Source organism: Lonchura striata, chromosome 3, assembly GCF_050655825.1.
Source record: "Lonchura striata isolate lonStrDom1 chromosome 3, ASM5065582v1, whole genome shotgun sequence".
NCBI classification, from domain to species: domain Eukaryota; kingdom Metazoa; phylum Chordata; class Aves; order Passeriformes; family Estrildidae; genus Lonchura; species Lonchura striata.
In genome coordinates this window covers 30,336,830-30,350,363 of record NC_140705.1, presented here as the reverse complement: position 1 = coordinate 30,350,363, position 13,534 = coordinate 30,336,830, and the positions used below count along the sequence as shown (strand labels likewise).

At 37.6% G+C, this 13,534-nt stretch overlaps 1 protein-coding gene across 5 annotated transcripts in view; it reads right to left on the bottom strand.

Annotated features, from left to right (window-relative positions):
- Positions 1–13,534, bottom strand: part of KCNQ5 (potassium voltage-gated channel subfamily Q member 5) — a 277,080-nt gene that overhangs the window by 69,453 nt on the left and 194,093 nt on the right. For all 5 annotated transcript variants that reach the window (XM_085574760.1, XM_085574761.1, XM_085574762.1 and 2 more), the window contains exon 3: positions 758–884. In XM_085574760.1, the coding sequence (XP_085430886.1) occupies positions 758–884 (127 nt within the window). The remainder of the gene's footprint in view (positions 1–757; positions 885–13,534) is intronic.

Here is a 13,534-nt window from a genome sequence, read left to right as displayed (position 1 = left end):
CTATAAAAAGAATTTTCTCCAAACCATTAGAAAAATAAGAAATTATGAGATGAGTTTGATCTTTGATTTTTGCCTTTATTAGGAAACTGGCTTTCCTTTTCCTTTCCCCTTTTCAAAATGGGGGTTTGGATGGTTGTGAGTCTATTCACCATTGTAACAGACAAATTCTAGGGAAAAGAAGGGCAGGAATAGTGTCTTGAAATAAATGTAAAGGAAATAATGAAGAAAATACTGTATCCTATGGTAGTGTCACTGCAGAGCTGATATGTGGACTGTCATGCAGAGAACAGCAAGACAGGAAGCAGCAATGTTGTCAGAAGATGTCTCTAGGGAGGTTTTCAAACTTCTTTTGATGTCTGGTCACAGAGGTTAAATAAGAAGAACATGATATGCACACAAATGTGTGTGGTACCTATGCATGTTTGTACAAGATGTAGTGCGTCCATTCAAAACATACATCTCTGGTTTTCAATGAGATCAGCTCTAAACCCCTCATTTGTCCAATATATAGGCCAGTTGTATAAGATTCATAGGAAAATGTCTTCTGGAGAACATAAGAAATGTGGACTGAATGGTTTTTAGAGATGTCATGGTTTATATCTAAAGAAACCCTGGGCAGATGAGAATTGACACACAGCAATTCTGGACGTACAGCTGGTTTCTGTAAATAGAGTCTGATTCCAATAGTTTTCATTCAGAAACAAAACAGGAGAGGGAAGATGTTTATCTCAAAACAAGCTAGAGCTGGGACACTCACCTATTACACAGAATGGTTTCCTCGCAAAGCGCAGTCTTCCTTGCCATCCTCGGTAGCGACAGCAGCACCCAGCAGACCAGATACGAATAATAAATTCCAAACCAAAGACAACAATCATGACAAATTCCTAGAAATGGCAAATAAAAAAATACATGTTACATATAACTGACACTTAAACATCAGGAAACTTATCACTTCTCTTTGTGTCTGACAATCCACCTTGAGCATCTGAATACCCCAAGCCCAACTTGGGATCCTCCTCCCCAGGATGGTTACACATCTACAAGCAGTACACAGTCCTCAGAGCTTCACAGTGAAAGGTCTAAGTCTAACGTGAATAACATTAAGTATCAGCTAAGATTGGCTACTAAATATTTTCAAACACTGAATAATACACAAAAATATCAGAGCAAAATATTAAAAAACTTTGGATATTGAGCATCAGAGCACAGGTAATTTATACAGCTAGTAAAAAATGTTCCATATTCACATCCATAAAATTAGTTCTTAGTTTAAAGGCTAAAAGTTTTGGGAGACATATTCTCATTGCTGCAATACACAGGTGAAGTAACTGAGATTTTGAGTTTGGGAAATCAATCAGTTCCTAGCAGTAGGTTAAGGAACATGCGGGTGTAATTACATACAACGGTTATGCAATTGTTTGTGAGGCAATTAGTAAATGCCCACCCTAGGCATAACTTTCCCTGGACAACCTGTGAATGAAAGCACTTAGAAATTTTGTCTTGCTTGTTTGGCCTGCTTTTCGTTTTCATTGGAACCTTCTTTAAGACTGACTATTTTAAAAGCATCCACATGTATTTATGCAATTTTTATTCTAAATAATTTTCATTACAACCTTGAGATCAACAGAGTTGCAGTAATAGAGCTTGGAGCACAATTCATCTCCATACCCTAAGGAAATCTGCAGCTCAATAATATGCAGTGATATAGTACATATGTACTGTATGGAATTACAAACTTAGATACTCTTTTGGAATACCAGTTTTGAAATGAAAAAATAAAAATCCGTCTGTTCACAAAAGAAGACAAGTGCTTGGAGTTTCTTAAACAGCCCATCAAAAAGAAAAGGATGCAAGTTGTGTTTTATTTGGCAGCCCAATGTAATTCTGTGTCCAGAAGTAACTTGTTCCTTGTCAGCCAATTAATTTGTTATTCCTGCAGGATGAGGACTGCTGTGGTACCACTAAGGAAGTACTGCAAATGAATTAAGTAAAGGAATATTTGCAAGGGTAGGGTTGATGCAATATTGACTTTTCCCCAATAAACATTTTGCATGCTTTTAGACTGTAAGACCCTACAACTCTACAAGCCAGTGTGTCAAACTCAGGCATTAATTTACCTGAACAAATGGCATTATTAATGTTGTGCCACGTAATGGTTCTTTACAAGATTATAATTAGTGCAGTCCACTGAAACATTGGGGAACTAATTGCTTTTGCTGCCACAGAATAATTTGAAAACACAGTATTCCTTCCTAAAACATGTCAGCTTGTGTACCTACATTACATTGAAAGCACTTTTAGAGCCTTCTTCAGTGTCATTATTTTTGGTTTTGTAAATCCCATATTGAATGCCTAAGTCACAAAAGTAGAATGAGATCCCTCTGCTAAAGCGTGGCTGAAGAAAATGCCACAATTTTTATTAGAAAATAACATGGAAAAATGTGTGAGATTGTTTACGCTTTTCTTTTTATTCCACTACAAGAAACTTCAACTTAATTCCATGGGCAGTGTTATTACACAACTTAGAAAGGATTATGTACAAAACTGAAAAGGCTCCCCATATAGTAACAATAATTCCTAATAGTTGGCTATCCTGTGGTACATTTCCTTGTAGGAAATTCTGTGTAGGTCAAGAATAAAATGGACAGGAAGCCAACTGGACAAAAGGAAGAATACGCATTTTTGTCATTTAACTACCGCTTTTATAGTGGTAGTTAAATCATGAATTGTCAGATCTGGTTTACACATTGTTAGACGATGCCTCTGAATTTATGAGGGTTGATGGCAGGCATCCAGGCCATTCCTGCATCTGATTCTCCTAAGGAAGTTTCTTCCTTGGGATAGGGTAAAAGATACTGAAGGAAAGAAGGTCTGAGAAGCATGAAAAATTCTTTGCTTCCAATAAAATCCTTTTTTTGTTAAAACTTAATCACATTTCATTTGACTAAAGTTTGTTGTTTCTGGAAAACATATGGTGTGTACAGATGGGTGATGCACTTTGTAAATACAGAGAAATTGTCCCGGGCATCTTCCAGAAGCTGATCCACACACAGAGAACTGTGTCCTCTCCTGTACTCTAACCCTGGCAGGGCCTCTGATGGGGAGCTGGCAAGGACAAAAAGTACTTAATGATCCTGGAAGGACTAGTCCACAGCTTCAAGTCAGTTCAAATAGTATCACAAAACTGCTGGTAGGAGCTGGAAAGAGGTAATTTTTTTTGGAAGTTTACTCTTCTGGTTCCTACCAGTGCTAAGCAGTTTTGTATTTATCACCTGCACTATTGTTAGCCATTACTAGGTGCTATGCTTGCTCAGGGAGACAAAGATAAGAAAATTTATTGTGTGCTGAAAGCATGTTTCTGAGAGTCTGTGTACTCCATGGTGCCTTTGTGTGTTAGAGATAGAAATCAATTTTTCCTCTCACCCACAAACACTAAAGGGAAACAAAAAATATATACTAAATATACTGATATACTAAAAAGAGAAACTTTGTGGAGATAAATCTATTTTGAGAGAGAAAAAGAGCAAGAAAATATTTTCTCAATTTTTTTTTTTTTTTGGTGGGTGGAGTAAGAGTATAAGATTTTTCTTGTGGAAACAATGTGAAATATCTCTGTTTATTCCTTGAGAAAAGGTTACCATTTCTAGAACCATTAGAAATTTATGCATGGTTATAGTGTCTCAAAATTAACTAAGGTCTCTACTAAAGCAATTTTTTCTGCTACTTAAGCAATATAACAACTGTAGTTATATTGAGCTCAAATACAGTAAATTCCTCTCTGTGCACTGGGATGCTAAAAGAACTGCAGCTTTTAAAAATGCTATATACAATTTTCTACCACCCATAACAAGTTTCTGTAGATTTTTAAGTACACTATAAGTTTTAAAAAAAGGAAATACATTGAAGAAAATGTAGATGGGGTTTCACACTTACTTTTGCACTTACTGAAATAGTGATGTTTCAAACTGATCTTTATATTCTAATGACTCCTACTTCCTCAAAGAAAAAGATGATCTTGAAGGGAATAAATCTAAAATCTAATAAAGTCTAAAGGGAAAGGATTTTCCAAAAAAACATAATGCATTGAAACAAAACTCTTCTAGTAGTACACACAACAGCTTTTGGTTCAGGTCAAAACCAGAGAGAGACAAAGAGTTCCACACTACTGTGCAAAAAGTAATGTTTTAGTAGTCAGGGCACTCAGTCAAAATGTTAAGGCAAATCTCTGTCAGGGTTAATACAGGCTGGGGAATGATTATTTTTTTCTTATGGCAGCTGTAAAATTGCTAGGTTTTGGTCTTCTGTGGACAAAAATTGGAAGCAGGCATCCAAAACAAGATCAGGATTTTTATGTTTTTATATTTCATTTGAAGGCTTATTGCCAACTTAATCATAAATCTAGGCTTTGAAATAACTTGGGTTTAGTTTCTTAGCAATTGAAACAGAAGATCAGAACATAATTGGAAAGGCATGTGATGGAATAAATCATTAGACTTCGTGCTTTGTGGACTTGAAGACTGAAGAAATGATACATTCCAAATATCTCTGTCCTACATATAAAATAATGGAATATCATTAATTTTGAATTACTTATGAGAATGAGAAACAACATTTACATCAGAATGGGAAAATCTTGCACTGTTTATAAATCTGGCCCTCTTCAAAATTAAGCAAGGCTGCATTTGAACTGAAGAGCAAGTTAGGATTTATTGTAAATCTAACCCTTTCCTTCCAAGGTAGAGCAGAGGTGCATTAGCCTTTGCCATTTCTTGCCTTTTCCCATCTTGTTATCCTTTTTCAATCACAGCTGCATTTGGCCTTACACCAGAGTTACCACAATCTGTCACTTTTTTGGCTGTCCAAGCTCACAGTTAGCACCTCCCAGTACCACTATGGCAGATGCATTGGTGGTTCAGACAGTGGAAAGTTTCTCTTTCTTCTCAAAGCACAGTTCATCCAAACTGATGAGCTTTTCCTTCTGAAATGTTTTTTGCACTTACAGCTCCAGTTGTCATGGGGAACCGTGCACATGCAAGAGGAGCAAGGCTGGCACACTTGGGCTGACAGGTTCAGTTGCTTTTGGCTAGCAGTGTACTCCTGAAGATTTTTACATCTGTGTGTGCCTGGGTTATCACACCACTGGAACAACGAGGGTCACACAAATGGCAGGAAAAGAAAATAAGAGGTCACCCAGAGCAAGGTTTATGTTAATAAAAGCTCCTGGAGGACTTCAATCAACAGGGTTGATGATTAAGATAATCAAGCATACTTTGTACAATCCAGCACTCCACCCCGCTCTTTTTTAAACTCCTATCCAATTAGGATGTATGATTTGTAGAAGTTGTTTACATTAATATGCTTCTCAGGCAATTTTTAATGATAAGGATTTCCCTAAGCATAACATTTTAACAGGAAAAAAAGTTTATATAAAGCTTTCTCACTCTTTAGCATAACTGCTTATTAAAACTGAAAATGATTTGCTGATGATGAATCAGGTGCCTTCACTGTAGACTTTAACTTTGGGGAATTAAAGCCATTTTTGCAATAAGAAAATGACCAAAGTTGAGTACCCTCTGCTGATCTAGGATGCTTCCGGTTATTTTTTAATGTGTAAAATGAGCTGAGGCTTGGATATAAAAAATTCACCCACAATACAATGTCTCTGTTCTTATTTTAATTATATTTCTTGTACAGAAATGCTTATTTTAATTATTCTAAAGGCTAATGAAGTAGGAAAACAGAGCTGCAGACTGATGTGAGGAGCTGCCTCTCTTGAGCTCACAGGAGAACTGTGTTTACAAATGATATTGCCAGAAGTTGGAGAAATGGACAAGAACAGACCAAATAAGCTTTAGCAGGGCCACAAGTGTTTCCCTTCTGAAGACATCTCTGCAGTGTGGCTGCGCTGCAGATCCTTATCTGGTGTAAATCAGTGAGCCTCACTACACTAACACAACAGCAGTGCACAAGGCACAATGTCATCTGATGCTGCTTGGGATATATCCCCTCTTCCCTAAAGTCTCATAAACAGGCAAGTCCAGTGTTTCCAAATCATTTTGAAAGGAGGAAGAATAAACATGTTCTCATACTTTAATTTATGGCTGACTGGTTTAAGTATGTCACCAGCTGCTGAAATATCTTTATGGTGACACATGGATACTTGATACTATCCAAATAGCAATGCTTTATTACTCATAGTCACAGATTGCTTTATCATAAAATTAAAGCAAAAGCAGAACACCTCGGCTTATCAACAACATGAGTCTCTAAAGCCAAAAAATCCCCCGCTACTGTCCAGGTACTAAGCTCTAAAGCTGGGCTGTACACTTTGGAGATATGCCACTGGGTGTGAGGGAAGCACAGTATTGGTTTGTCTCAATGAAACTTGACAAACGCCTGGGCTTTAAATACCTATGATGCAGAAGCTGATGTAGGACTACAGGCAATTGTGTTGTACTGTCTATTTTCCAAGCAGGTAAGAGTATGTGCGTGGTTTAAAATCATGGTAAATTTGAACAAATTTGTGTTATTCCTGGTTCAGCACTAAAAAGAGATCTTTGATCTAAACAACTAACAAACATATGTTGGTGTGCATACATACACTTAAGAAAATAATGTTTTAATTCTTTCCAACTGCAGTTGAACAGAAGGAGACACAGCAATAAATCTGAAAATATAACCCAGAATAGAACCTATTAGTGGCATATAAATCACAACCAGAGATTTCACTTCAGTTCTCAGTGCAATACCCAATAAGCGGGAAATTTATGCACCTTTTTATCATTTATCAATTTTATACTGGATATGATACTTTTAGAGCACTTGATTTTCCATATTATGATTAAGAATTTCCATGTAGCTTCTACATTTAAAAGAGGATTATTGAGAAATCAGTTTTGTGCCTTTTACTTAAATACACAGCTACAAATCTATTGATATAATATTAAAATCCCAGTTATATGCTTAATCCACATGTTATATACATGATGTCTGCTATCCAACTCCATTCTAGCTTTTAGTGTTTATACTTGACATGGCACCCATCAGTCATGCATCTTCTTTACCCCTTTGGAAGAGAAAAAAGCTGTGAATTTTTATTTAAAATAAAACCAGTTTTGAATCAGATAGTACAACCCAGCAGCAGAATTACATAGATGCCATTTATTTATATTTTTCATAATATCTTATAAAGACAAGTATTTACCATATCAGACACAATGTATGATTCCTACCACTGAAACTGTGCTATCCTTCCTGAGCATCCTCTGCCTCCCCAGACCAGCAGACTCATTTCACATCACCATTATGGGCCAACTGCTGAGGACCTGCTGGTGCCAGAGGAACGAGTGCCACAGGGCTGCACTGGCCAAAGTGGTTACTGTGACTACCATGTGGGCAATTTGCAATTTAAACATGTGAGCAAACAGATCCCAAAGCTCCTTCTGGTGGACATGGTTCTTCTAGGGACACTCTGATGATCACCCTCTTTCAAACTGGGAAAAGGGCAATGAGAAACACTGACTTTTCCACATCTATCCTGCTCTTTCCCAGATGCTGCATCACTTTTAAACAGTATATTGCAGACATTTGCACTCACTGCCTTGCGCCATACCATTTGTTTATATGTCAGGTGCAACTACACATCTAAGAGAACTCCTTAAAGGAGATGACAGCATAAAAGTCACATTATAGAATAATTTTCTACTTTCCAAAAAAAGTAGAAAATTATCACCCTTCTCTGTGTTCAGATTTTCTTTCTCTTTAGTGAGATATCAGTGGTAAATGGTCTAATTTTGGTTTTAAATTTATCCTTGTATTGAAAACAAAGAAGCTCTGTACAGCTGTACCCAGGCCTTTGCACTTCCTTTGTGATTTCTTCACACATTGTTTTCTGCTATAGTCACATTTCTGATGTCACATTAAGTCAGATTTTCAAGCACATGCTTTTGCAGCAACACAGATCCAAAATATTCCTTTTGAAACGTTTGTGAAGAATTTAATATCTTTTCTCTGACCAAAACAAGTATAGAACAGGCAACAGAACTCTAAATCCTTCTATGCCCTGGCATTCCTATTGATTTTGTATTGATGAAGGGGTTTGGGCTAATTGTTATGGCTGATCACGTGCATATGAATTAACTGATAACATTTGACATGCTGTACTGCAGAGTAGGACAGCATGTTCATTCTTTTTTTTCTTTGGCCTTAGCATGCTTGAAGTTGTTAAATGCTGAAGATTCTGCAAATTATATCTGCAGAGTTCTTTTAAAAATTACTTCTTGCAATTTTCCAATTGCCAAAGCTCATTAGGAGAGCTTCCCTAGGTGCTCATCTGTGCATGTTTTAACCACTGGGAGACCTTAAGTGCATCTCGGTTGATATATACGGAAATAGCAGTACAAAAAATTTGCAGAAAACCACTTTAAGAAAGTGTTTTCTGACAGTTTCCAACTTTTTACAAACTGGTCTTGGTAGGCACTCAACCCAATTAGCCAAAATCCTGTTCACACATTTAGTTTCTCAAAAATATCACCTCATCAAACATTTCTGCTACTTGGACACGTATTTGGTCACAATATTTTTATTCAGCTCCTTAAGTTCTGTGAAAAGTTGACTCGGTCCCCCTTTTTTAGTCAATAACTGAATTTTGAGAGCCAGTATATCAAGCCTTGTGTTTCACACATCATGCCATTCATTCATTGACTGTTTTGCAGTTTTTCCTAATACATTTTTCCAGGCTTATGGAATTTTGGACTCTTGGAAAAAAAAAAAAATTGTGAGCCATACATTTCCTGTGATCATACCTTCATAAGGTACAATTAGCCAATTCCTGTCTGGTTCAGATGTGACACCAAAGTTATTATTATTGTCCTGATCATAACATTCACTATTTCCTTAGGAAGCCCTCCATAGAAGCCTAGAAGTCTAAAATGGCCATTATTTATTTGCTAATTCACCTTTGTAACTCACTCACAACTCAGGGTCCTCAGGACTGAATTTAGTTCCACTCTGTGTCTGTGTATTTACCATCACCTTCACTTTAGGTTGATATTTTCATTATAGGTATTCTACTCTGGATTCTTACAGACTTGTTTATTTGTTTTTGACTGCATTTCAATACTTATTTCACAGAACCACAAAATCACAGAACAAGCTGAGTCAGAAGGGACCCAAAAGGACCATTGAGTCCAACTCTTGGCCCTGCGCAGGACCACCCCTAAGAGTCACACCATGTGCCTGAGAGCATGGTTCAAGCCTGAGAGCTTCTTGTACTCTGTCAGGCTTGGAGCTGTGAGCCCTTCCCTGGGGAGCCTGTTCCAGTGCCCAACCACCCTCTGGGTGAAGAAACTTTTCCTAATATCCAACCTAAACCTTCCCTGAAACAACTTCAGGACATTCCCTCTCCATGTCCTGTCACTGGTCACCACAGAGCAGTGCCTGCCCCTCCTCCTCCCCTCACAAGGGGAAGACCACAGCGAGGTCTCCCCTCAGTCTCCTCCAGGCTGAACAGACCAAGTGCCCTCAGCTGCTCCTCACACAGCTTCCCCTCAAGCCTTTCATCATCCTCACCACTTTCCTTTGGACAGGTTCATGTCTTTTTATATTACAGTGCCCAAAACTGCCTCCAGAACTCAAAGTGAGGCTACACCAGTGCAGAGCAATGATGTCTTGAGTTTTAGCTTTTATATTTTTCAGATTCTGTACTGCCTTAGTGTGTGACTCTGAACTTCATATAAAGTGTTAGCAAGTTCTCTTCACAGTTTAGCTAGAAAAAACAATCCTTTTTCAGCCTGAGAACCAAAGACACCATCGCAGCTTTGGGCCTAAAAAGGATAAACAACAGTGAATTGAAGAAAGCAAACCAGGAGGATAGGACTTCATAACCTGAAGCCATAATTTGACAATTAATCCAGTATGTAAACGGACCAAAACTTATAGTTGTCCATCTTGGGCAGAGGCATGGACGGGCTCTTGTGCTGCCCAAGGTGTATCCTTTGAATGCCTTTTAATAAATACCTACTTGTTAATTTTTATTCTATCTAGGCTCTTTTCCAGGTAGCCTCTCTAGGCAACGGCAGAGCAGGACAATGCCCTCTCTTGCCCAGCTGGAGATGCTGTGCCTGATGTCCTCCAGGACAGGGTTGGCTCTCCTGGCTGCCAGGGCACTGCTGACTCATGTTCAGCTTGCCATCAGTCAGATCCCTCAGGTCCCTTTCCATGGCACTGCTTTCCAGCATCCCATTCCCCAGTCTCTCTGTACATCCAGGGCTGTCCATCCCAGGTGCAGAATCCAGTGCTTTCCCTTATTGAACTTCATGTGGTTGGTGGTTGCCCAGCCCTCTCATTTGGCAAGGTTTCTCTGCAGGGCTTCCCTGCCTTTAAGGAAGTCAAAACTGCTCCCTGCTTTGCATCATCTGCAAACTTGCTCGGTATCCCTTTCCAGTCCTGCCTCCAAGTCATTGATGAATTCATTTGTTGAAGAGTGCAGGGCTGGTGATGGAGCCCTGTGAGACTCCACTAGTGACAGGTCACCAGTCTGATGTCACCCCATTCACTACAACTCTTAGTGCCCAATCCGTGAGCCAGTTGCTCACCCATTGCATGGTGTGTTTATCCAGCTGTGTGCTGGACATTTGCTTGAATTCACAGTTCTAAAACTGAATCTTGTGAACAGATGTCACTTGATGAAAGTTCACATTTCGACTGCAGCATGCTGTGTCTTCACATGCTTTGTCAGGTCTCTGCAAAGGGATGTAGTGATTTGAAGTTTCTGTGTTACTCAGATGCTGGATTTTCCCTAGATTTCCAAACAGCTTTCATATACTGATGTGCTGCCTTCTTCAGCACTGTTTTCCTTTTGACATTTAGTGATTTGTAGAATTTTTTCCTTACATATTATTTTTAACCATGTACATTGGCTTTCCTCTGAGGACATATTCTGCATTTCCATTTGGCAAATCAATATTTCCCTGACAAAGTCCAGGTCTGGATTTTTGATAGAGAGTTTGATATCTATCCAATTTTACTGTTGCAATCTAAAAATCTTGCCTGTTTTAAGAAGGCAGCTCTTGATCTCTATCTCAAACTCTGGCATGAAGCCAATAACATTCAATATTGCAGGATCTAGCATAAATTATTACAAATCTGTATCTGCAGAAACTATTACACTTATTCCTTGGAGGTGATTTCCCATGCTACCTTGTTATCACCCAAAGTGATAAAACAAGAAAGACATGCCGTGGGAAGAGCACTTGTGTAAGGAATGTTGCTTACTTCTCCTTAAAGGAAGTCCAGGACAGCTGGTTTGGCTTTTTAGCACAATGTGTTGATCAACCTAAAAGCAGATATGCTTTCCCTCCCTCAAAGAATTATATCCTTATTTATCTGAGGCCTGCCACCCCATCACTGATATCTAATCCTCCCCATTTTTATAGGAACTGATAACAATAACGTAAATTAGTGTAATGTACCTATTTAGAAATTCAACACTGGCTTTCTTACTACAGGTTAGCCATTTTAATATTAAAATTGTACTAGTTCATGAACTTGTTGCATTTATCAGTGCTTGTGGTTTTGCTATTTCCTTTCATCTTTCTTCACTGCATATTACCACCCATTTCCCTATACATGCCTTGTTCATTCAGAGCAATGGAAAATAATTTTGTGGATAGCATTTCATCCACCAGTCACTGACTTGTGGCAACTCCAGGGATCCTAACATTGCACATCAAATGCAGATTTCTTGTTAAACACAACTGATTGGTAATTCTGCTCTGGCAGTGACAAAATCTCTTGCCATCTACTGCATTTGCTCCTGAATGCTGTAGCATTTGCTCCTGAATGCTGTAGCATTTGAAGTAACTGTTCATAGTTATCCTATCTTCTTCAAGTGATTCAGTTATAAGATTATTTTTCCCTGATTGTAGATCACATATGCAGCTTTAATAATCTTTAGTCATCAAGCTCATTTAAGCTTTCCCAGTAGAACCTAATATATTGCAGTTTTAATTACAATGGAAAAATGATTCTGTTCAATGTGTGATTTTCAATCTTTTCTTTACAAAGGTAATTTCTGCTTAATACAGAAGAATAAAAGAAAAGAAAGGGCAAAATATTGCTAATAATATAATCAATCCAGGAACCATATCAGTAATGCCAGGATTGAGGCATCTTTGTTCTCTGGTCTGTTGAAGTGTAGTTATCACCCTGAGCATTGTTGACAATATATAGATACCTTCTGTTGACAATGTATAGCTATCTTGAGAGTTTTTATGCAACACAGTGCAGTGCTGTGTTGTATTGTTAGGAAATATTTTTTATTGTTACTTTCATCTCTCTCTCCATAGCTACAGTGTGTGCTTATTTCTTAGAGAGCTTTAATGGTTGTTTGGAAGTTCTACCTTCTAAGAGAAGAATTAAGGTTTGAGGACAACCACTGTATATAATAAATCCATCTTTTAATTTATATTTTTGCTTTCTGTCTGACTTCCTCATCATAATTTTAATTTCAGCAAAGTGGGTCCAGCATTTAAATTTGCAGTGGAAAACCTGTTCTGTTTCTACACAAAGATTCACAAGCACTTGTGATGAACTCTTGTTCAAATTTTTGTAACAGTCATCTCTGAGTTGGTCAAATCTGTATGCATAATAGGAGAGCATCAATTTAAACAACAAAGATGTGAAGATATTAATTTTTTTATGGTAAGAGTATTTTCAAAGCAAACAGTCTTTTGACATGGTTGAATTGGTTTTGCTTGTGTTATTATAGTATTAGTGTACATTAATCCAAACAGGATTGAAAACATGAAGGTTTTGACCTTATCAACATTATGTTTCCTCTCTTATTCTGTCTTTGGTAACATCAGTGTTGTATGTCTAATGTAATTTTTGTGACATTTCTATGACAAATTCTGAAAATTCAAAGCTAAGATTTGATTTGGAAAATAAAACACTAGAAATCAGTATTTCTTGAGAAATACTGATTTTGAGTTCTGACAAACTCACTGATGTTTTAGCTCAGGAATCAATTAATCTGTTTTTCTCAGAAGACTCAGCAAAATTCCAGTAATATTGTTTATATCTTATTGTTAGAAATGTATCTATAATTAAAATCTTTCAAGATAATTTTTTCTTCTTATGCCTTGATAGCTGGTCCTATAGAGCCATCATTAAGTCCTTTTTCAGGTCTGATGGTCTTTTATCCAAGCACGGCAAGAGGATTCAAGTGCTGGTACAACCTAAACCGAAAAATGCTACATTTTTTTTCTTTAATTGAGCACTTTCTATCCCCCTTTTTAAAATCCACTCTGGCCAGCTTTACAATGCTGTAGCAGATTTGTATGATTACATTCCTGTGAATGGACTTACTTCCTAGAGCAGAGACAAATTGAATATATGCTTACCTGCTATGGGGCAGCTATACACTATGTTTTTAAATCAGTGTATATCCTCTTTCTTTTATGCAAAAATATTAGGAGGAAAAATACTATTAAGATAGCAATTGCTAGAAGCACTTGGTAGATTCTCCTTTTGG